The 27463-nt window shown below is 45.1% G+C and overlaps 1 protein-coding gene and 1 pseudogene across 21 annotated transcripts in view; one reads left to right on the forward strand and one right to left on the reverse strand.

Moving 5' to 3' along the window:
* Window positions 1-27463, forward strand: part of LOC103691527 (uncharacterized) — a 618188-nt gene that overhangs the window by 529762 nt on the left and 60963 nt on the right. For all 21 annotated transcript variants that reach the window (XR_015671560.1, XR_015671553.1, XR_015671550.1 and 18 more), the window contains one exon: window positions 24451-24731. Coding sequence is in view for 11 of the 21 variants with exons in the window: in XM_087637013.1 (XP_087493139.1) it covers window positions 24451-24731 (281 nt within the window). In the remaining 10 variants the exon portion in view is untranslated. The remainder of the gene's footprint in view (window positions 1-24450; window positions 24732-27463) is intronic.
* Window positions 283-1347, reverse strand: Hnrnpa3l1 (heterogeneous nuclear ribonucleoprotein A3 like 1; annotated as a pseudogene).

Here is a 27463-nt window from a genome sequence, read left to right on the forward strand (position 1 = left end):
ACAACAGTTAAAAGACCTCAGGAATGTACATCTAATTGACACTACATTGCATTAATCAATAGCTGCACTTTTGCAAACAGTGGTTAAGACAGTCCTGAACAAGAAGGGCTTCTGTTTAAGCTGCAGTAACTTTTCTGACTATGGATCATCGTTCCTTCTGTGGCAGATTTTTACAGTTCCTCTAATGCATTTAGGACGACTGTTTCAAAGTAACCTGCAGGTTTCCTGACAACTCCTCGCTCTCTCTCCTGCTAAGAACCGTAGCCGTTTGTTTGTTTTATTTTAAAACCTTCTGTCACCATATCCACCACTTCCACCTCCAGATCCATAGCCACCACCATAGACTGCCTGAGCTTCTTCCACCAAAACTGCCCCCCTTCATGGGTCCATGATTTGATTGTTGCTGTCCACTATAATTTCCAAAGTCATTATAGTTCCCACCACCACCATAGTTACCTCCACCAAAATTTCCTCCTTCATTGTAACCATCATATCCTCCTGCTCCACCACCATATCCACCATCTTGGTTTCCATATCCTGGTCCACCACCTCCATAACCTCCTCTACTACTTAACCAGGACCACCACCATAGTTGCCACCATCACCTCCAAATCCATTATATCTACCATCACCACCTCCAAAACTGCCTCTGCTGCCACCACCTCCACCACCATAGCCTCCTCTTCCACCAAAGTTTCCTCCACGACCAAAGTTCCCTCCACGTCCCATAAAGTTGCCAGATCCACCTCCATGACCTCTCTGTGACCCAGCAGACTGCATCTCTTGTTTAGAAACGGCCTTTTTCACTTCACAATTATGCCTGTTAATAGCGTGGTGTTCCTGAAAAACGATTTTATCAACTGTGTCATGATCATCAAAAGTTACAAAAGCAAATCCTCTCTTTTTCCCACTCTGCCTGTCTTCCATAACTTCTATGGTTTCAATCTTGCCATACTTTTCAAAGTAGTCTCTCAGATTATATTCTTCTGTATCCTCTTTAATACCACCAACAAAAATCTTCTTCACCGTTAAATGGGCACCAGGCTTTACAGAATCCTCTCTAGAAACAGCTCTCTTTGGTTCCACCACACGTCCATCAACCTTGTGTGGCCAAGCACACATTGCAGCATCTACCTCTTCCACACAAGAGTAGGTCACAAAACCAAAGCCTCTGGAATGTTCTGTTTGAGGATCTGTCATTACCACACAGTCTGTAAGTGTGCCCCATTTCTCAGAATGTTCTCTTAAGCTATCATCTGTGGTTTCAAAGCTCAGACCACCAATAAACAGCTTCCTCGGCTGCTCTGGTTCCTTTGGATCGTGGCCCTCCATTTTGAGACCAGACTTGCCTCTTCCAACTCGAGTTCAATATGGGACCGACCACTATGGGAATTTCTAAAGCTGCAGTGCGGTCATCCTTGAGAAGAAACTCACCCCACTCCCCAGTGCCGCTTCTGCTCCATCCCTCTCCACGTGTTCTTCCTTAACTACTCCCCTTAGATAACTTCTTGGACCTCCTCCTAAACTGTACTTTGAAAATTAAGCTATTCTGGCTAATGGACTCTTTTCACAATTAGGGTATGGACAAGATAAAGGCCAAGTGAGGGTGCAGGAAATGGTCATTAGCTCTGGGCCAGGGCAAGGTAGATGACCGACGCCTGCCTTAATCTCACCTCTCAGGAGTGCATGGTTTCAAAGGCAGCTTAGGCTACCTAGTTAGACCCTGTCTCATTTGGGGTGTACACATGTACACATGCACACGTGCACACATGCACACATGCACACATGCACACATGCACACATACACAAAGAATGGGGAAAGTATCAGTGATGAACTTTCAGCTTTCAAATGAAAGTCCCACCATTCTGGGAAACTTACTGACATGGAGAGTGCTCACAGCTTCCCAACCCATACAGACTCCTCTAAGGAGCCCGCTGTCATCAACATATACTGTACATTCAAACCCTGGACCTGATGCACACAGCCCCATGAACTAATGTCCTCCAAACAACCGGTGCTGCGTAAAACCAGGTATGGGGGAAATAACATGTCAAAATCCAGGACATGCTATAGGACTTTAATAAAACCAGCCTCCAGAACCCTGGAAGAGTCACCAGCTATGTCATGACAGTGTCCCATCCCTTGCTCATTGAGCAGCATCAGCTGGAACATCCCTGGCTACTGGAAAGGCTTTTAAAGGACCCCTTACTTCTCTAATCGTGGTCTGTGCAAAGCTGGCCTGTCCAGTGCTACTTGAGTAGGAGCATCTCACCAGAGACTGAATGGGAGTGTAAATGGGAGACCCCATGGTCTTCTCTGAAGCCAGGCACTAAGGAGGTTTCCACACCCAGGACATTTCTCCCAGGTTCTCACGAACATCCTGCTTTGAGACAATGGTCTTTTGTTCAAGAATACTATTATTTTCATATTGCATTATTTTCCATCTTGATTTCTTATACAACAACTGACAGAAGCTCTTTGGACTATATGATGCCAAGGGGGTAAGGGGTGTGCAAGTGAGGCTGTTTGCAGAGGATGACTGAAATGGAATTTGTGTCTCAGACCAGCAACACTCTAGAGACCCCCGATGTTCCTCATCTGTCTTGAAGCCGTGTAACCATAACTCCACTTCTAGAACACCACAAGTCTCTCTTAGGGAGAATTCTGAGCAGAGGAGATTTTGCAAAAAATGCACAGCAGAGGCAAACACTTTGCAGGGAACAGCGTGCACACCTACAGTGGAGACACTTTAGAAACTAAAGCAGTCGGATCTCAAGCTCGAGGCCACTCTGGCCTACATACTGAGGCCTCCTGTACACAAACACATAACTTGTAGAATGTTAGTTTTTAGCAGTTTTAAACAAAAATATAGATAACAAAGTAATAAAGTACTTGCCACCACGCCTGACAACCTTAGTTCAATTCCAGGATCCTCAGGGTAGAAGGAGAGAACAAACTCTTCCAAGTGGTCCTTTGAACTCTCTCTCTCTCTCTCTCTCTCTCTCTCTCTCTCTCTCTCTCTCTCTCTTCCTCTCTCTCTCTCTCTCTCTCTCACACACACACACACACACACACACACACACACAGACTAAATAAATAAACTTTTTCTTAAATTAAAGAATAGTTAAGGGGCCAGAGAGATGGCTCAGCCATTAACAGCTCCTGCTTCCAGAGGATCAAAATTTAGTTCCCAAAACCTACATTAGGGAGCTCACAATGGCTGGAATTCCAGCTCTAGTCAATCTGGTGCCCTCTTCTGGTATCTGAGGGTTCTGCACACACAGGGCATATATATACACATATGTATAAATAAAACTAAATCTAAAAAAATTATTTCAAAGAATATGATTAATGTGAAAAATATGTATTATAACAATGACCTCTATGGCTTAATTTTCTATAGCAAAAGACTAAACAAAGCCCATCGTTTTTCTTGAAACCTTTTTTTAATGTGTGTGTGTGTTTAGCTTGCATGCACATATGTGCACCAGTGCATGCCTAGCATCTACAGAGGTCAGAAGAGGGTATGAGCTACCCTGGAACTGAAGTTACATTTGGTTGTGTAACACGCAGATGTAAGGCGGGTGCTGGAAGCTAAACCTGGATCCTCTACAAGAATACCCTGTGTTCTTAACTACTAAGGAAACTCTCCAATGCTTAGCTAAAGTCTTGTGTGATTTATTTTGAGTTTCAGGATTAGAGTCACACCTGCAGAGGCAGCAGAATAATGAAATTAGAGATGCAGTTTCTCAGTCTGTTGTCACCTTTGGTCCATGTGTGACCTCTCCTCTTCCTCTTCCTCCTCTCCCTCCTCCTCCTCTCCCTCCTCTTCCTCTCCCTCCTCCTCCTCTCCCTCCTCCTCCTCTCCCTCCTCTTCTCCCTCCTCCTCCTCTCTCCTCCTCCTCTCCCTCCTCCTCTTCTCCCTCCTCCTCCTCTCCCTCCTCCTCTCCCTCCTCCTCCCCTTCATCCTCTCCCTCTTCCTCCTCCTCTCTCCTCCTCCTCTCCCTCCTCCTCCTCTCCCTCCTCCTCCTCTCCCTCCTCCTCCTCCCCCTCATCCTCTCCCTCCTCCTCCTCTCCCTCCTTGTCCTCTCCCCTCCTCCTCCTTCTCCTTTCTTTCTTCTATTTTTCTCTGTGATCTTCCTCCATGTTTGCCCACCAACCTGGAGATGTGTTTTTAAATGTAAATTACAATGCAGAGTGTGCTTGGTTGTTTTAAAAGGAACTGTATTTTCCATTTAGGTCACTCCTATCTTGTGGCCTGCATTTTCTCCCGGGACTGAATTTGAGGCTTCTCTGCAGCCTATTTTCTTTTTTTTTTTTTTTTTTTTTCTTTTTTTTCAGAGCTGGGGACCGAACCCAGGGCCTTGCGCTTGCTAGGCAAGCGCTCTACCACTGAGCTAAGTCCCCACCCCCTCTCTGCAGCCTCTTAACTCGTTATTGCTCACCTGCATTGTATTCTGTAGCGCGTATCCTCTGTAGTCAACTACTAACTCCGCTGCTGGTGAACACCTCAGGTGGAGTTCACATCTTCTCTCCTGTCAGTGGCCACTATATCCATACATGTGTCCCTACCAAACTTCCGCAGGTTCTCTGAGAAACTTGAATGGGATTCTGTTTGTATTTGATGTATCTGGCTATTGTCAAGTTACTTGTGGATTATTCATAACAATGCAGACTTCTCCTCTGCCACAAACCATCTCTAATACCTGGTAATACTCACCTTCCTAATTACTACCAGAATACATACAAGGTGATATTTTGTTAATTTGGATCTCATGCCTTTATAGTGAATGACAATGTTCATATATTTGCAATTCATTTGGACCTCTTCTGTAAGTTACTTATTTGCCCTTGTAAAGTTTTCTTTCTCTTGAGTTCCCCATATTTTAGTAATCTAGGAGTTTTACATAATTTGGACATTTTCCCTTATTGGCTTTAAGCATTACAAATACCACTTTCTTTTTGATGACTTTATGACCACATGTTAAATTATAGGTAATGGGCTTCATTATATTTTCATGCATGCTTATTAATACTATTGTATTACATTGAAAAATCCTTATTTTTCATGTAGATGGATCAATTTTTACTTTGAGATAGTTTTGCTTAGGAACCATTTTGCTCTCCCCAGTCAGGAAAACTGTAGTGGTCATTTTCACCTTCAGCCATTGTCCTGTCACTCGGTGCTGGAAACATTTATGACTCCATGTCCCTGCACTCTGCATTCTGTGTCCTCAGTCCCTTACATACTGTAAAGTCAGCAACATTGTTACTATCATGTTTCGTGGCATGTTAATGCTGGTGTATGTTCTGTCTAAGACATTTCCAGCCTATGGACATCATATAAATGTTATTTTGTTCCTCATAAATCCAACAAAGGGACTGAGCCCTTAGCCTTGTCAGAGAGCACTGCTCCTGGATTGTGAAGCCCTGGGCTCAGTCCCCAGCATTGAAAACAAAATCCAGTTAGAACTATCTATCGCAATCACATCGGACTGTACCTGCGTTTGCAATGTGTAGTATCAGCCTCAGGCATAGTATTTCTACTTCAAATCTTATTCCTGGCTTCTTTTCTCACTCATGGAAGCAAAAGAATGAAGAATTATATTTATTTCTTCTAATTTTTTTCAACATAAAATTTTGTTTATTTAGAACATTGCATGCATGCACTCATGTGTCTGTGCATGTTCGTGCAAAGGCATGGTTGTGTGTGTGTGTGTGTGTGTGTGTGTGTGTGTGTGTGTGTGTGTGTGTGTTCTGTGGCACCTCTCTGGAGTCAGAGGGAGTTATTTCTCTCCTTCAACCATGTGGGTCCCAGGGAGAGAGACATATCCTTACTTGAAGGCTGTCTCTCTGCGACCCCGATTCTTATCGCTTTAACATACAGTTCTAATTTTTAAAAAGTTCAGGTCACGTGTAGTAGGCCCCAACTGTAGTCCCAGTCACCTTGGAAGCTGACATAAGAGCTCCACCAGAGGGTCCAGGCCAGCTTGGTCAGCACAGAAATACTCTACCTGAACACAAATAAAATAAAAATAAGAGGGGGTTGGTAGACAGAAGATACAGCTACTCGGACTGCACTTTCAAGCAATGCTTCCTTCCTACCACCCCTAGCAGGTGCACTCGCAGAGATCACCCTGTGCTTAGGGTGTTAGGAAGGTGCTCTGGAGAGCTCCGAACCCTGGCCAGCAGATCAGAGAAACCTCCCAGAAGGTTTGAACCGTCTTTGGGGCACCCATGTTTTGTGCTCAGAATCCTCAAAGATAGTCACCCACATTTCAAAAATATAATTAAATGTGTGTCTCTAAGTGTGTGCACAGCATTTAATATGAGATCTATCCTCTCTGTTTTCTTTTTCTAGACAGGCTCACATGTAGACCAGGCTGCCCTTGACACTTCTATGTAGCCAAAGCTGACCTTGAATTTCTCCGGTCTCACCTACAGATTACTGAGGTTAGAGGTGTGAGACCCGGATGGCAGATTCCAGCCATTTTTGGGACCCTGCAGACCCTAATCTCCATTCCTCAGGGGATAGCTAGAAAAAGGATGCTGTTTGATGAGCCGATCATTTACGTTCCCCACTGTTAGGCAGAGCACCTGCAGCGTTCGTTCTACCTTCCCACCAGCAGCGGCTAAGGAGTCCAGCTTCTCTACGCCAGACTCCTGCAAATTGTGGTCTGAGCTCCACACGCAGGCTGTGGCATGCATGTGCCCACACACATGGATATACATGGGTGCATATGCACACAAATGCAAATAAATAAGGGCCTCAAAGTCTAGAAAAGAAGAGGAGAAGGAGGTCAAGGGGAAGTGTTTCCTTGACCAAAGTCACCTATTTCCTATTTCCTCTCCATTCCAGGAACTAGTCTTACTGTTTGTCCCCAGGGACCTGTAAAAATGCTTGTGTTTTTATAATTGATCTTTTAAAGAACAAAGAAAGAAATAGTTGCTTCAGAAGCTGAACCAAGTGACCAGCTCATCTGAGAGCAGAGCTCCCAGAGTGTCTTATACATAAGACAAAAGAGAAACTTTGGGCATAAAGACGGAATTTCACTGGTGGCTCAGTAACCTGCCGACTTCTTCAATGTGAAGAGGATTGGCCAGGCAGACACTGCCCACCGTGGGTTTTGAAACAGGAGCTGAAACTCATCAAGCAGGACTGGCTGGGATCGCAAGGCTGTGCCACCATGCCCGGCTGATTTTACTCTTTGCTTGCAAGACAAACCTTTACCAACGGAGCTGCCTACCCAGCCTGGAAATGTTTCTCTACTTCAGATCTTGACCGTCCTACCATCCTAGCTCACTCTCCCAACTCCAGGTTCATCTTTTTATCAGAACCTTATTTTAAGGGTTCCCCCCCCCCTTAGGACTTATGTCAGTCTTTGCTTGAATCCATGTATGTCTACCACATGGGAGCCTCATCCCTGCAGAAGTCAGAAAGGGGACCGCATGCCCTAGAATCAGAGCTATGGGCAGTTGTGAGCCACAGTGCGGCTCCACTGCAAGGGCAGCAACACCCTTAACATGGAGACGCCTGTGAAGCCTCCACCATGGGTTGGTTGTTCATCTCTTAGCTACACAAGCCGTCATCACTCGGGCGCACCTACAAAGCCTGATTTCTCTATGCGTGTGTTAGTTTGTTCCTATTTTACTCATCTTTCTTCTCACTATCTTTGAAGTTTCTTCCAGGACCCAGTGTTCGTTATGTTGTGTACATCTACTGTACAACTCTCAGCACACAGCAAACAACAAACACTGTCTTGGGATTTCTGTTGTTGAGACAAAAACATGAACAAAAAGCAAGTTGGGGAGGAAGGGTTCATTCAACTTACACTTCTAGATCACAGTCCATCATTGAAGGAAGTTAGGACAGGAACTCAAGCAGGGCAGGAACCTGGAGGCAGGAGCTGATGCAGAGGCCATGGAGGGATGTTACTTACTGACTTGCTTCCCCTGGTTTGCTCAGCCTGCTTTCTTATATAACCCAGGCCCACCAGCCCAAAGATAGCACCACCCACAATGGCCCTGGGCCTTCCCCCATTGATCACTAATTGAGAAAATGTCTTACAGCTGGATCTCATGGAGGCATTTCCTCAACTGAGGCTCCTTTCTGTCTGATGATTCTAGCTTGGGTCAAGTTGACACACAAACGCAGCCAGGGCACTTATAAAAGGCCAAGTGTAAACAACCCTTTAGAGCCTTACTCACTCACCACAGTCAGGCTTTCTAATATCTAGATTTAGATATTAGCAATCTATCTAATATCTGTTACTTTCACCTTTTTCTTGTCCTGAGAAAAGAACAGGGAAATTTTCCAATCAACTGGAAATTGGGTGCCTTAGTAATCATGGTGCCTTAGCTTGGGTTTTTCTGCTGTGAAGAGATACCATGACCAAGGCAACTCTTACAAAGGAAAACATTCAATTGGGGCTGGCTCACAGGTTCAGAGGTTCAGTCCATTATCATCGTGGTGGGAAGCATGGCAGGGTACAAACAGACATGGTGCTGGAGAAAAAGCTGAGAGTTCTACATCTTGATCCACAGGCAGCAGAAGGGGACTGTGATTCTACTGGAGTGACACACTTCCTCCCACAGGACCACGCTTCCTCCAGCAAGGCCACACCTCTAATAATGCCACAAGTCTCTATGGCCAAGCCTTCTAACGCATGAATCTATGGGGGCCAAACCTATTCAAACCACCACACAGGGTGTCAATAGTTTGACAGTTACTACTTCAAGGCTTATTGGGGGAGCTTTCTGCAGTGTTGGTGAACCCAGAGCCTCATACATGCTAGGCAAGAGCTCTCTCCCTGGGCCATATCCCTTCCAGACTTTCTCTATACATTTACACACCCAACTGGATGCACCTTGACTGAGTCCCACAAGTCAGTCACAAGTAAGGCGTCTTGGCAAACAAAAACCTACGTACACAGCTCCAAACTTCATCTCACATAGTTGCATTTATTACCCTGCAGCTGTTGTAAACGACTTGGAATATGCAAAATGGTTCAGACAAGAAGCCAGCCCATACCCGAAGAGTTAGTTTAGCAGAGACAAGGTGCAGAGGGATGCAGTGGGTGTAAAAGTCTCTTGATGAGCAGACTCTTGCTGTATCTACTCCAGCCATGGAATGAGTCAGGCGAAGAGTTGGGGAAACTGTTTTAAAAGCTACTACTAGGAATGTGAAAGAACAGGAACCAGGGGGAAGGGGAGGTGCTCACTGTTTAAAAGACTTTTCGGTGTGATTGTGTTTTTGTTGACTTTTCGCCTGCAACATAAGATGAGGGTGGTGTGCTGTCAGGCCAGCTGGCTGGGGAGGTGGAGTGAATGGAAGCTGGGCACAGGAGCCAAGGTGGTGTTTGGAGATGCTGCCTCTCCTCAGGGCGTCTGTGACTGACTGCAGGCAGAGTGCAAATGCAACCTGCGTCACCACCCTTTCGTGTTTTTCATGACCCCCATACACATCTGCTTGTGCTGTCTGTGCTGTGGATATTATGGAGTCAGAGAATTAGCCAGCCTGCAGGCAAGAATGAACAAAAGTGACAGTACTTACAATGAACGGCCCAGCTGAGGACAGGTGATGTAAGCTCAACAGGAATCAGCTCTCCATTTTCTGGGTGTTTCTATCTAGCTTATGCCTGGCTCCTGGCACCGTGTGTGTCAGCTGCTTTCTGTGGAACAGGATTGCACAGGTCTGGTGATGCACTCTCTTTCCATGTTAATACTGATAATAGTGCACATTGGTTAATGGCCTCAGGCCTCCATTGAAGTATCAAGTGGTGAGCCTGGTGACACACCCTGTGGGGCTGCCCTTTGGAGGCTGAGGTTGAAGAATTATGAGTTCAAGGCCAGTCCTGACTACATCATGAACCCCTTTCTTTAAATGTTGGGAGTAGAGAGGACTGACTGAATTTTACACTACAAAGAATCAGCCTCCATCAACTGGGTATCAAGATGTGTGTCTGTCTGTCTTATTGGGAGGTGTGAGGAAGGGAGGTAGTTATTTATACTGTGTATATAACATGAAGACAACTAACTAGAGGGTCAAAACAGAGTAAAAGAGAAAAACAGTCTCTCTCTCTCTCTCTCTCTCTCTCCCTCTCTCTCTCTCTCTCTCTCCCCATCTATCCATCCATTCATCTATCCCTCTATCTACCCACCTGTCTACCTATCCCTCTATCTATGTATCCATTGTCTATCATCTATCTATCTTTCCATCTATCATCTATCTATCTATCATCTATTTATCCATCATCTATCTGTGTGTGTGTGTGTGTGTGTGTGTGTGTGTGTGTGTGTGTGTGTGTATCTTGTTTCAAGCTACCCAGCCTGGCCTTGAATTCAGTATAAGGTATGTAGCTTAGGTAGACCTTGAACCCCTGATCCTTCTGCATCTACTTCCCATGTGCTGGGATTACAGGTGTGTACCACCATACACAGCTCGAGGAAGGTTTCTGATAAAGTGCCCTGTCATGGGGTTGGAGATTTAGCTCAGTGGGAAAGCGCTTGCTAGGCAAGGCCCTGGGTTCGGTCCTCAGCTCTGAAAAAAAAAAGTGCCCTGTCATAGCTTTCAGTTCTTCTTTTATTGGTTCAAGGCTACCCCTCACATTGTGAGATTCTTCCAAATCTTTCTAGCTCTATCACAGTAATGCTAATAATCATTTACACTCAAAACCACTCCCTATGATCCTTGATTGACAGAACATTGCAGAGTTCCTCCAGTGAGGCTGCAACAGTGAAAACAAGCTGGCTGCTACAATGCTGGAAGCATTAAAGACCCGTTTTATGAACAGTGAACTACACCGCTAAGAAACACTAGTTTCTTGAGAAACACTAGTGATAAAGATAGAGAAGCTGAAAGCTGGGAGTTTTTTCAAATAGACGCAAGGGGTGCAGGCCTCTTTCCTTTAGCTTTAAGGCTCTAAGAATCGATCTACTAATGTCCCCTTCTACAAAAAAAGACCCACTGTGTGTGCTGGCTCACGCCTTTAGTCTCAGAACTCGGGAGGCAGAGGCAAGTGGATCTCTGTGAGTCTGAGGCCAGCCTCATATACATAGCAAGAGCAAGTTCCAGGACAGCCAGGGCTATGCAGAGAAACCCTGTCTCATCTAGGGGAAAGAAAACTGCGCGCGTGTGTGTGTGTGTGTGTGTGTGTGTGTGTGTGTGTGTGTGTGTGCGCGCGCGTGCGCGCGCACGTGCGCATACACTCACTTGGTACATACCAAGTATTTGTGGGTCAAAATATGGAGAATTTAATATGGAGCATTTCTTAATGTGGTGGAACAGATGAGTGTTGCCTTTAGAGTTGTCTTTTTAATATAATAATAATAATAAATATCAGGAAAGAGAAAATTGATATCTAAAAACTATAATCTTTTTTTTTTCTTTTCTATTTTTCGGAACTGGGGACCCAACCCAGGGCCTTGCGATTGCTAGGCAAGCGCTCTACCACTGAGCTAAATCCCCAACCCCTAAAAACTCTAATCTTAAATCAGTTGTAATTGCATGCACTTTTAACTCCAGCACAAGGAGGCTGTGATGGTTTGTATATGTTTGGTCCAGGGAGTGATACTATTAGAAGATGTGGCCCTGTTGAAATAGATGTGGCCTCGTTGGAATAGGTGTGTCATTGTGGATGTGAACCTTAAGACCCTCATCCTAGCTACCTGGAAGCCAGTATCATTCTAGCAGCCTTCAGATAAAGACAGAGAACTCTCAGCTCCTCCTGCACCAGGCCTTCCTGGATGCTGCCATGTCCCTACCTTGACGATAACTGACTAAACTTCTGAACCTGTAAGCCAGCCTCAATTAAATGCTGTCCTTATAAGAGTTGCCTTGGCCATGGTGTCTGTTCACAGCAGTAAAACCCTAAGACAGTGGCAGAGGCTGGGGAATGTCTTTGAGTACAGTGCCAGACTGGTTTACATAGTGAGTTCACAAGCTAACCAGAGATACATAGAAAAGCCCTATCTCAGAAACAAAAAGACCCTCTAATTGTCCTCTATCACTGTTGCTAGTAAAACCCCCCCAAACCAAATTTTTTTTCTTCTTTTTTCTATTTTTCGGAGCTGGGGACCGAACCCAGGGCCTTGCGTTTGCTAGGCAAGCGCTCTACCACTGAGCTAAATCCCCAACCCTCCCAAACCAAATTTTAATCATAGGAGATAACTATCATATATAGCGAGCTTTAGGGAGAAAGACAGACATCCGCAAAGGCCAAGGAGTTCATGTCGATAAAAAAAAAAAAAAAGACACAAACATGGCTACAATCTGTTTCCTTTCTCTAAAGTAAGCATTTGATGTTGTTATCAGTCACCTATTTGTCTTGGTGGATCAATTTATGAGCCATTTATTTCAGATTTCAAAAAGCAGAAGGATAGGGCTAGCCTAGGACATACCCGGGAAAGATGGACCCATAGCCAAACTCTTCTTGAAAGATGAGGAAGGCAGTGGCCTCATTCAGGGACCGAAGATAACACAAAACAGGAAAGGGATGTGGGTGGGCTGCCAACTGTGCACCCCAAAGACCTGTGAAGCAGATCACCCCAAGAGTCCGAGCTATTCCACCAAGAACAGAGTCCTATAAATAGGAAGAGGATGCTTGTAGACAGGGCCCCTGGTGCTCACAATGCATTCTGAACATTTCCTCACATGGACCCACGTCAGGGGGTTGTTCCAGCACAGTGGGTCACTAGCGGGACCCTTTTGGGGATGAACGACCCTTTCACAAGGATCACATATCAGATATCCTGCGTATCAGATATTTATATTATGATTCATAATAGCAAGACTGGTTATTAATTAGTAATGAGATAATTTTATGGTTGGAGGTCACCACAACATGAGGAAGTATATTCACCAAGCCATTCAGAAACTCAGTTTCTTTCTTCTCTTCCCTTTTTCTGGACTTCAAAATATACTGAAGCAGGACATTGAAACGAATTAAATAAGCCCGCTTCAACAGGTTTCAAAACCAAACTTTAAGCTTACAATTTAAAAATATTTCTCTTTCCAAGACTCTCTGTAGAAACCATCACCTTTACAGCACCTAAACTTTCATCTGTTTGGCCATCAATACCTCCTTCCTTTCTCCTTTTTTTTTAAAAAAGATTTATTTATTTATTATATATAAGTACACTATAGCAGTCTTCAGACATGTGGCTACTGGGTCTTGAACTCAGGACCTCTGGAAGAGCAGTCAGTGCTCTATAACCACTGAGCCATCTCTCCGGCTCTCTTTGTTCTTTTTCTTACCTTTACTCTTGGGTTTTGTTTGGTTTGGGGGTTTGCTCAGTCTGATGGCTGTTTGAGGGAGAGCTCACTCTCTATCCTTGCCTTAGCCTCCAGAGTGCTGAGAATACAGGCATGAACCACGACAACCACAACAGTCGTCTTTACCCCTAATGTGCTTTTACCTCTGCCACTCTTTCTAGATCATTAGAGTATGAGTTGGAGACACCGTATTTTGCCACAGTGAACCCATTAACAAACTATCCATCCTCCATAAGATACTCCTAAGAAAGAATAGTGTTGAACACATACAATCGTGACTAAACTGTTTCATTTTGCTGCATGTTTGAGAACAATTCTCACCCAGCATTCTTCACGATTCCCTTTCCTTATATCTTTCTTCATTTTTTTAATGAGCTCTTCATATTAACTTTTATTTTTATTTATATCTTATGTGTATGAATGTTTTGCCTGTATATATGTCTGTGGACCACTTGCATGCCTTGGGTCCTGTGAAGGACAAGAGAGAATGTTGAAGTCCCTGGAACCGAAGTCATAGACCATTGTGAGCCATCATGTGGGAGGTGAGCATCAAGCCTCGGCAAGAGTAGCCAATGCTCTTAACTGCTGAGCCATCTGTTGTGGTTTGGATGAGAATGACGGGCTCAGAACTTTGAATGCTTGGTCCCCAGTTGGTGGAACTGTTTGGGAAGAGTTAGAAGGTGTGGCCTGGTGGAGGAAGTGTGTTATTAGGTGTGCTCTGATGTTTCAAAAAAGCCCACACCATCCCCAGTTAGCTCTCTCTCCTGTGCTTTGTGGCTCGGATGTAAGCTCTCAGATACTACTCGAGCACCATGCCTGTCTGCCCGCTGCCATGTCCCCCCACCCCACCCCATGATAGTAATGGACTCTAACTCTCTGGAACCATAACCCCAAATTAAACACTTTCTTTTCTAAGTTGCCTTGGTCATGGTGCTTTATCATGGCAACAGAAATGTAACTAGGATCTCCAGCCCCTTCTTACCTCTTTCTGGGACAACCCAGAAACTCTAGCAAACTGTGGTCTAGACCAAATGGCCTTCGGGATGGTGGTTATGACTGTACCATTCTTCTTCACTGTGGGTAGAAGTGATAGCACCTTTTCAATTTTTTTCTTGTCTTTGCCTGAACCTACTAGGCATACAGCCTCTGACAAAAGTAGCATCCCTTTTGTAGCAGAAACAAAAGAAGTGTGTAATTAGTTGGCAGCCATGACACTGCATGTGCAAATGATAAAGCTCGGCTATACCGCTCCCTCTAGTCCTGGTCTCCCGACAAGGCATCACTGACCGTCATCTTCCACTAGAACAGGTACTTTGCAAGACAATCTTGTCCCTCAGGGTGATTTAGGCTGGAAAATAACTGAACAGACCGAAGGGATCAGCTGTGAAACAGTCCAGCGCTGTCTCTGGTAGGTGATCTGCAGGCAGGCTGATCTTAAAGCGTAAAGGGGCCTTGGGTACATGTAAGGTGTGTGACTTCCAGTCACTGGGCTGGTGCAGTATGAATCACAGCTTCATTTGCTTCATCAATGCAGAATTCTAGTACTGCAAGAGGAGCAGGCAGATGCAGGCTTTAATAATTCAGCACCGTGGACTGTGTTAGAGCGGTATTTTAAATGAATTTTTAATTTCTTATGAAGACACAATCGGTTAATGCCAGAATTGTGTAGTTTTAGCAAATGCTACTTTTTTATTTTTTATTTTTTATTAGATATATTTCTTTACTTACATTTCAAATGTTATTCCCATTCTCAGTTTCCTGTCCATAAGCTCCCACTCCCTCCCTCTCCCCCATATGGGTATTCCTCCTTACTGCCCCCCCTATATTCCCCTGCCCTGGGGGTCCAACCTTGGCAGGGCCAAGGGCTTCCCCTTCCCCTGGTGCCCCAACAAGGCTATTCTCTGCTACGTATGCAGTTGGAGCCCTGGGTCAGTCCATGTGTCAAATGTTACTTCTTAATCACAAACCATAGCACCTTCGTCTGCTGGGAGAGCTGGTCGCTGGCTTCTTTCTTCTCTCATTCGCTCTGCCCTGACTTTCAAACGTAATGCCATGCATGATATTTGCTTTTTAATACAATACATACCCAAGTCAGCTGCAGAAAATATGTAAAATGTGTGTGTTTTTAAAAGATCAGATCGTTTATTCACTTTTAGATAAAAATATAATTACATTTATCTCCATTTTTTTTCCCAATCATCGGAACGCTAATTTTACTCTTTCTCAAAACCGAAATAGCAAACGGTTTGTGTAAGGTGTTGATAATTACCTGCATTATTACACTGCTGTGACAGATGTTAGGGGAGAAAAGGCTGAAATGCCTACAGCTGTGCACCCCATGACTTCTAGTGCAGGCTCAACAGAAGGCTAGCAGATGTTCTGAACTGTCACTTTGCCTAGATGGTTTCAAAGTCGGAGGGCCTGTTCCAGTGCAGTCTGTTTTGGTTTTACAGACATCCTCCAATTCCTGTCTGTGACAGTTAATATTGGTGACGTTGATCAGTCAGCCTGTTTTCCTTCTCCATCAATAAGTAGACGTAAACAGACATCAGTTCGCACGAGGATTGTTAAGCAGCCTGTATCGTTCTGTAAAACCCCTCCTTTGCATGCACATTCGAGTTATCTGTACATCCGTAAAATCGTGTGCCCCTTGGGGGGCGAAACATTGACAATTCTAGTGAGGGAAAGTTGCGTGCTTTTTCCTAATGTATAGAAGTATTTTGCTCCACTTATTTCTCACTTAATGACTCTGCACGGGACAACTATTAATTTCGTAGCCTCTTAGAGTAACAGAAGAGGAAGACAAATGACACCCAGGCTCAGCGCACAGCAAATCAAGCCCGACCCGAGCACTTTCTCTTCACAGACAAACTTTCAGATCCTTCTTGCAGAATCACTGCCCTAGGCAGAGGCTCTCTTGGTGCCTCATTGGCTGCTGCTCTTCATTTTAATGGGTCGGAATCCTGTAGTACACTTATCTAATAGTGTAAACCTTCTGCTAACAATCAGGTGTCTGGCCCACCCCATTTCCTCTCCATTCTGCATAGAAATATAACTCTAAGTAGTACATCTCTCTGGGTTTGTTTCTGAATTAGTCCCTACACTTAATTATGAGGAGGAGAAAGATGCCTCCTCCTTCTTTGTTATAAACTAAGCTCTCAGTAATCCCAAACAAAAGAGCCAGTTCTAGAAGATACAGGATTTGCTCGCAGGATTAACGTCTCATAGATAATGCGGTGCAGCCAGCAGACTCGAAGCTTTATTTTAATTCAAATAAGCCAGTAAACACACCATGGGCAAGTCTGCCGGTGAGAGGAGCTGGCCACTGTTGCCACGTTGGCAAGCAGAGTGTAAAATACCTATTATACCTTGTTCACCATATGTTTCATTCTATATGAGATACAAATTAAACCGTCCAGAGTACCTATTAAAATAACAATGTTTATTTTATATTTTGCTGACTTAAAATAAGGGCTACTGACCTTGAAGGGCAGTTTTGATGGAAGTCATCACCTATGGAGTGCGCACACAAAGCAGAATCCTCCGCTGCCTTTCTGAGAAAACACAAACATAAACACTCTCTAGTTTGCAGTCCTTAGTAAGGTTAGTTAGCAACATATGCCCTGCTATTTCTCTATTTCCCTCCCAGACCTTTGACTTTAAAACTAATGCTTCCTCAGATTGTATAATCTAAGTTCACGGAACCGTGGCCTGGATCAGGGTCGCCTAAGGGGAGACAAGGTCTTGATGGCAAATTCAAAAGCCCTAAATCTGAGACCCAGCACTCCATAAGCTAGGTATGGTGATTCTAGCCTGTGACCCCAGCCCTACGAAGATAGAGGTAGGGGGATCAGAAGTTCAAAGGCACCTTCAGCTCAATAAAGAGTTTGAGGCCAGGAAGGGATGTTTAAGATGCTGTCTCAAATAAAAAGAAAAAAAAATTAATGTAACCTGTAGGCCCAACTCTGGAGTTCAGGAAGATACACACAATAGTATATCAAGGATCCTAAGGTTCAGAATTATTGGACTGTTTCAGCTCTAACCCTGCCTTCCAGAGGCTGAGGCAGTAAGATTGAGAACTTGAGGCCAACCTGAGTTACATGGTGAGATCCACTCAGCCTGACCTGCATAGTGGGATCCTGTATCCAAATTACAACAAAGTGGTCAGGGGTAGGGGGTAGGGACAAAGGGAAAGTCTGTCTTGCAGGAAAACAGAAAGGCAAGAACCTAAGTATGCAGCCAGTTTCCTCCTGTGCTCACAGACATCAGCATCAGGGATATTTGCTCGAGTCCACTTGGCCTCAGTCTACCGCATTCTAAAGACCGCACAGTGCTTCAGAGTCACGTGAGAAAGCTGAGTCTGTTTCCTAGCTCAGAAGCCACAGGCCTTGCACCCAGCATCTCCTTTTATGCTGTAAGGTAAAGAGGACTAGAGTAATTCCAACTTCACACGCTGCTAAGAGAAGTCGAGACAGTAGTTGCTGTCCAGATTCAAGGTTAGTTCCTTTCGGGTTCATCCTCAGTGAATAGGATGCTGTTTATTCTCCAAAGAGGAAGGGAATGTTAGGATGCACTGTGGGGAGAAAGCGATAGAAACCCTCTGTGGAAGGTTCCTTTGGGTCATTAATTCCTCCTAGACAAGTCCCCCAAGAACGCTCTTCCTTTCTGTCAGAATCTGCCACAATAATAATTCCTGAGGACGTCTTTACCATTCGTGAATGAGGCTGAGGCTGTGACTGCATTGGCAGAATGCTTGTCTTGCAGGCCCAACAGCCTGAGTTTAATCCTGAGCCCTGGCTGGTGTGGTCGTGCAAATCCGTCATTCTAGCCCTTGGAATGTGGAGACAGAAGGGTTAGGGTTTATGGTCAACTTTATAGCAAGTCCAAGGCTAGCCTGGACTGTATGAGATTGTATCTCAGCAACCACAAAGCACCAGTAAGTTAGTTTCCCCAAGCCAGCTGCCTGCTCTTGTGCCTGGAAGGAAGGGAATGCCATTGGAGTCCTCTCCAAACCGCTGTGCCCTGGGTCTGTGATGGTGAGAGTGGGGTTAAATTCTAAGCACTTTGGCTCAGAAAACTCAAGCGTGGTAGATGGAACTGGTAACTTGAGTTATACATAATGCAGTCAGCTGGTGGGGGCAGGGGGGGTTTGAACACCTAGAACCGCAGCTCCTCAGGCAGGAGAAGCAAAAGGTTGCATTCATCTTGCTGCTCTTCTCTCTCTTCGTTTACATTTTTACTTCTTTTTCATTTTGTATATGAGTGTTTCGCATGTATGTATGTATGTATGTATGTATGTATGTATGTATGTGTGTGTGCCATACCCCTGTCTGTTACCCATGGAGGCCAGAAGAAGGTGTTGGATCCCTGGGAACTGGAGTTTCAATTTCCATCGGCCACGCGGGTGCTGACTATTGAGCCCAGGTGCTCTGAAGTAGCAGCCGATGCTCTTAGCCACTGAGCTACCTCTCCAGCCATGATGGGGCTCAGAAATTTAAGGCTGTTCCATACTGGCTTTGAGTAAGCCAAAGATATATGAGACTCTGTTTTAAAATAGATTAGAAGACATGTCTTTTGAAAATGGCATCGGCCGCATGAGTCTCGAGGTCTAACAGGTAACACTAGTATTTTATTGGTACAGAAAGATTCTCTTTCCTTACACTGCCCAGCAGCAGCCTTCCCCATGGCTGGTACCAATGGCACACTCTGGGAGCACACCCTGCAGCCCCTGCTTTCCCTCCAACCCACCATGTCTCTGAGTAACACTAAGGTGAATTAATACATAGGTAGATTAAGACACTTATTAACGGGTTCGTAAAACGTCGTAGCACAGTTTAAATGTTTAATAGTCTTCATTAATTTTCTTTATTCATGTTTTTCTTTTGATACAAGGCTCCCTTTGTAGCCCAGGCTGGCCCCAGATACTGACAATCTCACTACTTCAGCTCCCCAGGTGCTGAGATTGTAGACGTAGACCAGTCTGTGCAGTTTAGCATATGTACCTTCTGTAGAGAAGCAATAAAGGAAAAATCCTTAGGCAGACAAAAGGATATCGAAAGCTTGTGGAAAATTAGGAAGAGATTAATATGTTCATCGATTGGTGTCTTCAACTGTCAATCATACTGATGTATAGAATAAGTCCAACTAATTTATTTTTTTATGTTTTATTTTTATTCATCTCCTTATTTACCACGATTCTAGCAATTGGGCCTAAGGCATTGCACACACCAGGCAAGCTTGCTACCACAAGCTATAGCCACAGCCCCTCTGTCATATTTTGGTTTGTTTCTTTGTTTGTTTTTTTTTTTTTAATACGGCCTTACCCCTGTTCCTGGCTGCAACTCTCTATATAGACTAAGATGGTCTTGAATAAAAGGCAACTATTCATCCTGCCTTGGTCTCCCTCTCTTGAGTGGTGAAATTATAAATGTGAGGCACTATACCTGGCAAAAAGGGATATTTTCAAATATACAGATAAAGTATATGGCTGTTTGTATAATCTTAGTTCATAGACGAAAAGTATCCCTGAGGGGAACCACAGTGCAGTCTCCCAATAGCCCTTGCTTTTGCTGAACCTTCCACTTAGTTTTAAAGCTCACCTTTCTTAGGTTCAGGTTGTCTGTCAACACCAGGAACTTCAGAGAGTGCCAGACTGTGCCTTGCTAAGCAAATGCCCTCCTTACAGCCGACAGGCATAACAGCTGCCGGCTCCTGGTTCGGAGTCAGATTGGCTGACCTAGCCCCCTCCGAGGTAGCCAGTCTTCTCCATCAAGACTTTCCATCTCAGGTCCTCCCTCTCTGGTAACCCAGTCCTCCCTAGAGAATCCCCGAGCTCCTGTCCCCAAACCAGTCTGGCCACACTGTGTGCTCAGAGGAAGAAGTATTCTAAGGTCATTCCAAAGTCTGAGCCTGTAGTCGGAGATACACACACACACACACACACACACACACACACAGACACACACACACACACACACACACACACACACACACACACACACACACACATTGAAGCAGCCCGTGGGCCCATACAAGCTTGTGAAAAACAGCAACCTTGAAAGCTATGGCCTACAAATGGCTTCTGCGCCTTGCTATAGAGGCTTCTTCTCTCTGATCTGGGCCAGGCCCTCAGAGGCCACACGGGACTAGATCACGAGCCAGGTGGAATGCTAAGGAAACCCAGTCTGGCCACCCCAACCCCACTTTCCAACCTGGGGGAAGTTGGCTAAGGCTGGCCGCAGCAGAGACAGGACCGCCAAGAAGATGCCTTCGGTTCTGTGGTGGTTTGCAGTTCAGAGGGTGCTCAGCCCTTGGACAATTGGATCCTAAGTCCTGTCTTCCCTCAGGTGGTGCCTTACAGGGACATCATTAGCCTCCCTCTAGCCACATTTGGGTTTAGGTCCAAGAGAACACTTGGAGGGTGTCCTATGCTTACATCTAACTTCCCGAAGTGGCTAGTCCCTTCCCTTCTTGGCTTCCAGGAGCACTTCCTCAGGCTGGGGCAAGTCCTGACCTGGGGCAAGCCAACAGGTCACTATCACCATGTCCTGTTCAGATCCCAGCCACCCTGATCTCCCTGTGGAGAGCATGGATAGGTGCTGAGTGCAGAGTATGGATGGTTGAGGGCTTCTGCCAATGGAAGCTGCAGGCTTCATGGGCTGCCTATCTGTAAGCCGGATGCTCTGTACTGCTCCTGGACCACAAGGTGCTCCACCTTTCTCCTTCCCTCCCTCTTCCTTTCCTCATCCTGATCTATTCCTGTTGAGAGCTAGCCACTCCCATTCTGAAGGAACCTCACCCATTCTCCCCAATGGAAGACTTGCAGGACTTAGCCTCGGTCCCAAAGAGCCTATCTAAATATCCAGAGAGCAGCTGCCTCTTCCCAGGCCTCTAGCATCCTTTTAGTGGCTCTTTGCCCCAAACATGGGGGCAGAGGCGGGGTGGAAGATTAGTCAGCTTTGTCCCTTACTATAGAAAGCCTCTCTCTCCTCCCTCCCTCCTCTCTTCAATCTCTTCCTTATTTCCTTATTTCCACCTGTTCCACCATCTCCTTTCTTTCCTCCCTCCCTCCCTCCCTCTCCCCCCTTCCTTCCTTTCTTCGTAGCTCTCCACTGAATCCAGATTTCTTATCTGCAAAGACATTTGAGCCATCACTTGTTGGAACATTTCCTTCCTTCATTAATTAGTTCAGTGTTGGCTTTCTAGTTGAGTGCAAAGCCTTTACATTAAGCCTTCTGAGACTTACATTCTCTCTCTTTCTCTCTCTCTCTCTCTCTCTCTCTCTCTCTCTCTCTCTCTCTCTCTCACACACACACACACACACACACACACACACACACACACACACGCAGGTGAACACCTTCTTGATTGCTTACAAGAGACAAGGGACAACTAATTTTAAACATCTTAGGTCTGGGACGGTACAGACTCAACTTCTAAGATAGCCAGAATCTCTCACCCTGAGCCAGAGCCTTAGGTCTAGTCTCAGATTCCTCAGTGGAGAGAAGTCATCAGCTTGAATCTTCTTTCAGTTCATGTAAAACAGGGGGAAACTTTGACCACAGCCTGTGAATCTAAATAGTGGAAACATAGGGAGAGTGGTACAATGGTTCACTCTGGTCTTTCCAGAATTAGTTGCTATGACAACGTGGGCATTTGAGTCACGTTGCCTTCCTCATCCCCAGTTATTAGAAGTGTTCCTACTAACTGTACGGTGCGCCACCCATTCCCACAGTGCCCCAGGTGGAAAATACCCACATGTTCTGTGCCAGTCCTAAAGATCCCTCCCTCCCTGCAGACACACATACAGGCTCAAGGTCTTTTCTTGCTGGCAGCACTGGGGATTAAACCTAAGACCTCATGCATACTAGGAGAGGGCTTTACCATCCAGCTGCTACAGTACCAGTTGGGGCTCACCTTTTCAACCAGTCTTAAGAAATGCTTAACTTCACCTTTAATCCCTGCACTGGGGAGGCAGAGACTGGCGGATCTCTGAGTTCTGAGTTCGAGGTCAGTCTGGCCAACAGAGTTAGCTCCAGGATAGTCAGGAAAACCTGTACCGAAAATACCACCATCGAGAGAGAGAGAGAGAGAGAGAGAGAGAGAGAGAGAGAGAGAGAGAGAGAGAGACAGAGACAGAGAGAGACAGAGACAGAGAGAGACAGAGACAGAGAGAGACAGAGAGAGACAGAAAGAGACAGAGAGAGACAGAGACAGAGACAGAGACAGAGAGATGCTTAACTTTTTAAAGTACAGCCACAATTTTTATTCTTTTCAGACTTATATTAAGTTGCTTATCTCAACAATTTATACAATATAAAATAAATATTTTAAGCCAGGTGAGATGGCACACCCCCTTTAATCCCAAGAGTCTGGAGGCAGAGGCAATGAAGCCAGCCTGGTCTACATAGTGAATTCCAGGCCAACTAGGACTGCATTGTGAAACTCCATCTTAAATAATTTAGAAACTAAATTATTGAGAAATAAGTCCTAAAATGATTTTGCTGCCAAGGTTTTTTTTTTTCTAACATTCATGTAACCACCCTCCCCAAATCCGTTGTGAGATGTCCACTTGTAAACCGATAACAGAATTTTTTCCTAAAGGAAAAGAAAGAAGATGATATCAGGTTTATTAAGGATCTGTTTGGGTGACTTTTATTTGCGAGGTTTCTGAGAAGAAAAGGAGTAATAAAGGGGAGGGTTTGGAAAATTTCACTGAAACTTGTTTTTAAAATGAAAGGGATTTTCCTAGACTGTTGTCTTGCCTCAAATAATGCAGACAGCACAAGTCAGGAAAGTAGTGACTGTGGCTCTGGGCTCTTGCAGGCCTAAAGTGCAGTGCACCCTCCATGTATCCAGAAAGAGCATCATCCTAGTATCCAGAAAGGCTTGCCAAAAACACCACTTCCCTGCAGTTTCCCCTGTGCCAGTGTGGGGGCGCTGCTCCGGTTCATTCCGACCCTCCTTGAGTTCTCACGTTGGGTTTCCTAAGTGAGAGGAAGCAACAGAAAGAAAGGGAGCAGCTGGCTGTAAGGGCCACCCTGAGAGACAGGCGCTGCAGCAGGAGGTTGGCCATCAGTCCCATCCTGAGACCCTTCACAGTCACAAGTAGCTAGGAATGAATCAAAGAGAGCTAAGAGTAGGATTCATTGCGTGTCAGAGACTGACCTTTAACTGCTTCTACTCAACCTAGGCTCCCAGCCTAGGATTTTTAGATTAGCAGAGAGGAAGGACAGCTGGGATAAAAAAAAAAAAAAAGAATGCCTTGCCCCCTGCTCCTCCTGTGCACACCGAGGATGCTGGCAGAGGGGAGGAGGCTCATCTCAGGATGGAAGAAGTCCTTGTTGATATGCATGTGTCTGATTCATCTAGTAGCATGGTCAGCCAGCCTGGGGAGGAGAGGGAAACCACATCTCCTTAAGTCATTGAAACTGAGATTGCCTGTCTCTTCTCCTCCAACCCTCCTTTCACCCACACCCAGTTGAAACTGCATCGCCTTCAAGCCTGCACTGAGCCTGAAGATTTAGGGTCTCATAAGGTTACTGCACTACTGATACAATTGCAGATTTTTAAAGCCTTCAAGAGACAGATGTTTGGGCTGATTAAGAATTGAGGAGGAAGCTTGCAGCTGCACCAAGGAATAATGTATTGGACAAATATTTTAATAAAAAATATGAAGAGATCAGCCCGACCTTCCAAGGTCTTCTGCTTAAAAAAAAAAATCTTTATCAAACCCCTATTCTATGGGCTTCAATAAACAGAACCCATTACCTCACGGAATCTTTTGTTGGCCCCATACAAGAGAGAACAAAATGGTTATTCAGGGGAACGCTTTGGATTTTATTGTGAGTAGCTTGCACAAAGAGCCGTGTTATTGTATTTAAAAGAACCATCTGTAGCAGAAACAATGGCATCAAATTATCTTTGAATACCCACTGAAAAACATAAAGCTTGTTTTTTTTTGTTTTTTTTTTTTATTCTTCTGTACGGTGGGGGACAGAGCAATGTTAGGATAACTGACTTTTTTGTTGTTCTCTGGGTGCATTCTTCCCGCTCCCCCTCTCTCTCCCCCTCACCCTCTCTCTCTCTCCTCTCTCTCTCCCTCTCCCTCTCTCTCTCTCTTTTAAAAAATCAGCCATTTGGGGTTTTAAGCCATAAACGATTTTTCTTGTTGCAGGGGATTGCAGAGGCAAAGCTAGGCTAGGTCTTGGAGGCTGGTGGAAGGCGGTGCGGGTAAGGCAGGACGCTGATGGGAGAGACTGGTCGAAGAAAAGCCGAAATGGATTCTCCGTGCCTTGGATGGAGGAAGAGGGGGGAAGTGCGAGCTCCTTCAACTCGTTCTGTCCGGTGAGGAGTGATCCAGCTTGGGCTGACAAGAGGCTCCGGAGCCTTCATGTTCAGTGCTTTTTTACCTGCCAATCAAACTGCTACAAGACAACACCCTGCTCTGGCATGGACGTAAGTAGCTTGCAACTTTGACATTCAAGGCTAGCTCTCTCTCCCCACCCCCCAACACACACTCACTCACTTTCCTCTCCTCTCATTCTGCCTCTTTGTGTGTGTGTGTGTGTGTGTGTGTGTGTGTGTGTGTGTGTGTGACCTTTAAGAGAACTGGATACCCACCCTGTGTGGCAATTATTAAACGCAGGCCGATTTAAGTCTGAAGGTGTTAAGTTTGGAATTAAATGCTAATTAAGATCTCTTTAACAAATGCAGAACTGAAGTGACATTTTATTCTCTTTTGAGCAGATAGTTTTAAGGTCTGAATGTCATCAAGGTGTTGTATGGATGGATGAAAGGGGTGTGTGTATTTCTCTTTAAGTGAACACTAAGAAACATCCGTGAGTCCCCATAGGTAAATCCAATAATGAAAAATTTCGGGTTTCCATCTTAAAACTGTTAAATTCTAGTATTGCTCTCCTACTAAGAGCCCTGTGCAGACCGCAGTGACTTGGAATGAAAAGTACAGATACTGAAGGGCTCACTTCAATCCCCGTTGATACTGGGGGGCGGGGGGGGGGGGCGCCTGTAATTGGGGTGAGAAAGAGCTTGCATTTTTTTAAAAAGTGAGGCAGGAGACATGATGAACCCTCATTCTTTATGCAACTGAAATAGAGGGAGATAGAAACGCAAGGGGGCAGGATTATCAAGAACTATTACCTGAGAGGGAATACAGAGGCTGACGAGGCTAGGAGCTGGGAGGGCTGTGAAAAGCTGGCTAGGGCGGTGGGCTACTCTCTGGCGCCCTCTAATGACAAATCGAACGACATTGCCTTCGCCATCCCACGCTCAGAAGAGGGTTTTGTCGCTGTGGAGGCTGGGGGGGGGGGGGGGTTGTTGTTGTTGCTGTTGTGTTGCTTGTTGCTTGTTTGGTTGGCTGGTTGATTTGGTTTGTATTTGTTTTGCTTTTCTTTTCTCTGCACTTAGTAGAAGAGATAGGTATTTTTCAGTCCAGAAACTTAGTACAGGTGATTTTTGGCGCGCGTATTCCCTCCAAGCCAAGGAAAGGATGATGGATGGCTGTTTGATTCGTGGAGCCAGGCCCTGTGGGGATGAGCAGTGCAGTGGGGAAGGGAGGTTTCTCAGCCTGAGAGTGTGTTTGGGAAGACCAGTGTGAGGGTCTGTGCATCCTGACACCCGCCCATCATCGCCATTCAAGGAGGCTCCTGAGGACCTCTGTCACCTAGGCATGCAGTGACCAGGGGCCTCCCTCTCCCTCTCTCTCCTCCTCTTCGTCGTCGTCGTCGTCCTCCTCCTCCTCCTTCTTCTTTTTTCCTCTTTTTTTTTTATTTAAAATTTTGGAAGATAAAGGTTAATCTTGGGCTGAATGATAAAGCTATGATTGACAAGAGAAAAGGTGTTGAGGGCAGGTCGTGCGGTCTTATTTACAGCCCTCTGCTTGCTGTAGAGCCTTTGTTAGAACTGGAAAACTAATCTAGTGCTGATCAAAGCACCACGGAGTTAAAGGACGGTAATGACTGCTAATTTCGTTCCAGCCTCAGGCAACCCCCGCCGCTGTAATTAAAGACACGCTATTTAAATACAGGTGAAGGGTAGGTTTTCTTTTTTTAAGTTGGGGTGGGGGTGGGTGGGTTACAATTTTATTTAGACTTCTCCTTGTACTATGATGGTTATGTGGTCCAACACCGGATTTTTCCTCTTAGAATTCCTTTTGGTCATTTATACCTGGCTTTGAGGAAGCAACAGAGTAAAATGTGTCCGTCACATAACTGCCCCCATTTAAACAAAGTATGGAAGAAATAGACCAATAACTGTTTAGCGAGGGATTTAAATATTTGGGTCTCTCTTTTTCCCCTTCGAATTAACAGAAGGGCCTTCAACCCAGCTAAAATAAAAGTATTAGAAACTTGTGGCACGGTCAACAGGCCAGCCAAAAGATTAAACGTCAGCTTTTAAAGTACTTCTAAAGGATCGTATAAACGTATGGAAAATATTTTTAATTAAATAATTCCCACACAGAGTGTAGCTGTGTATTGGCTCAGAAACCTTATAATTTTGCAACCGATAGGAGTTTCTTTATAAGAACATCAAAGCTCTACATTTTCGTAGTTGGTTAAAACTGATACCCTCTCTTCATACACACACACACACACACCACACCCAAAAAGAATTTAGCCTTTAATCTCTTTTTATCCGCAAAGACGAAAGCTCTAGCTCGACCCCTCCAGCGGCTGTCGCGGTAGGGCCCGGAGCAGCTCAGAAGAGAAGCAACTCCGCGGTCTCGTGACAGCGCCCCCTATTGGACGCAGTGGGAGATGCACAGCGCCCTCCGGAACCCCCTTCAGTTATTGCCCTGGGGTTAGAGAAAACTCTTTATTGCCCTCAGAAAAGGAAGTGGGGGTGCGGAAACAAGTTTTTACGCCTCGAAAAGATAACTATAATTCAACAAAAACCAAAGCGATTGTATTCTTTTCAATTCCATTTCTTTAAAAAATAGCATTCCTCCTTACATCCACCCCAGTCTCCCTCCTCCATCCTGGCTTGGTTCGGGGTCTTCTTTTAGAGGTTATGCGATGGTACCACAGAGAAAAAAATGCTTCTTCCGCTTGTCCGCTTTTTACAAAATAACTCTAAAGGGAAGAGTGCATCGCTTAAATGCCAGCTGCGTTTCAGATACAAGGTCTCCAAATATAAACTGCTTGGATCTCTAGTGGATGAAGTAATTCGTT

Source organism: Rattus norvegicus, chromosome 2 (assembly GCF_021556685.1).
Source record: "Rattus norvegicus strain SHRSP/BbbUtx chromosome 2, alternate assembly SHRSP_T2T, whole genome shotgun sequence".
NCBI classification, from domain to species: Eukaryota; Metazoa; Chordata; class Mammalia; order Rodentia; family Muridae; genus Rattus; species Rattus norvegicus.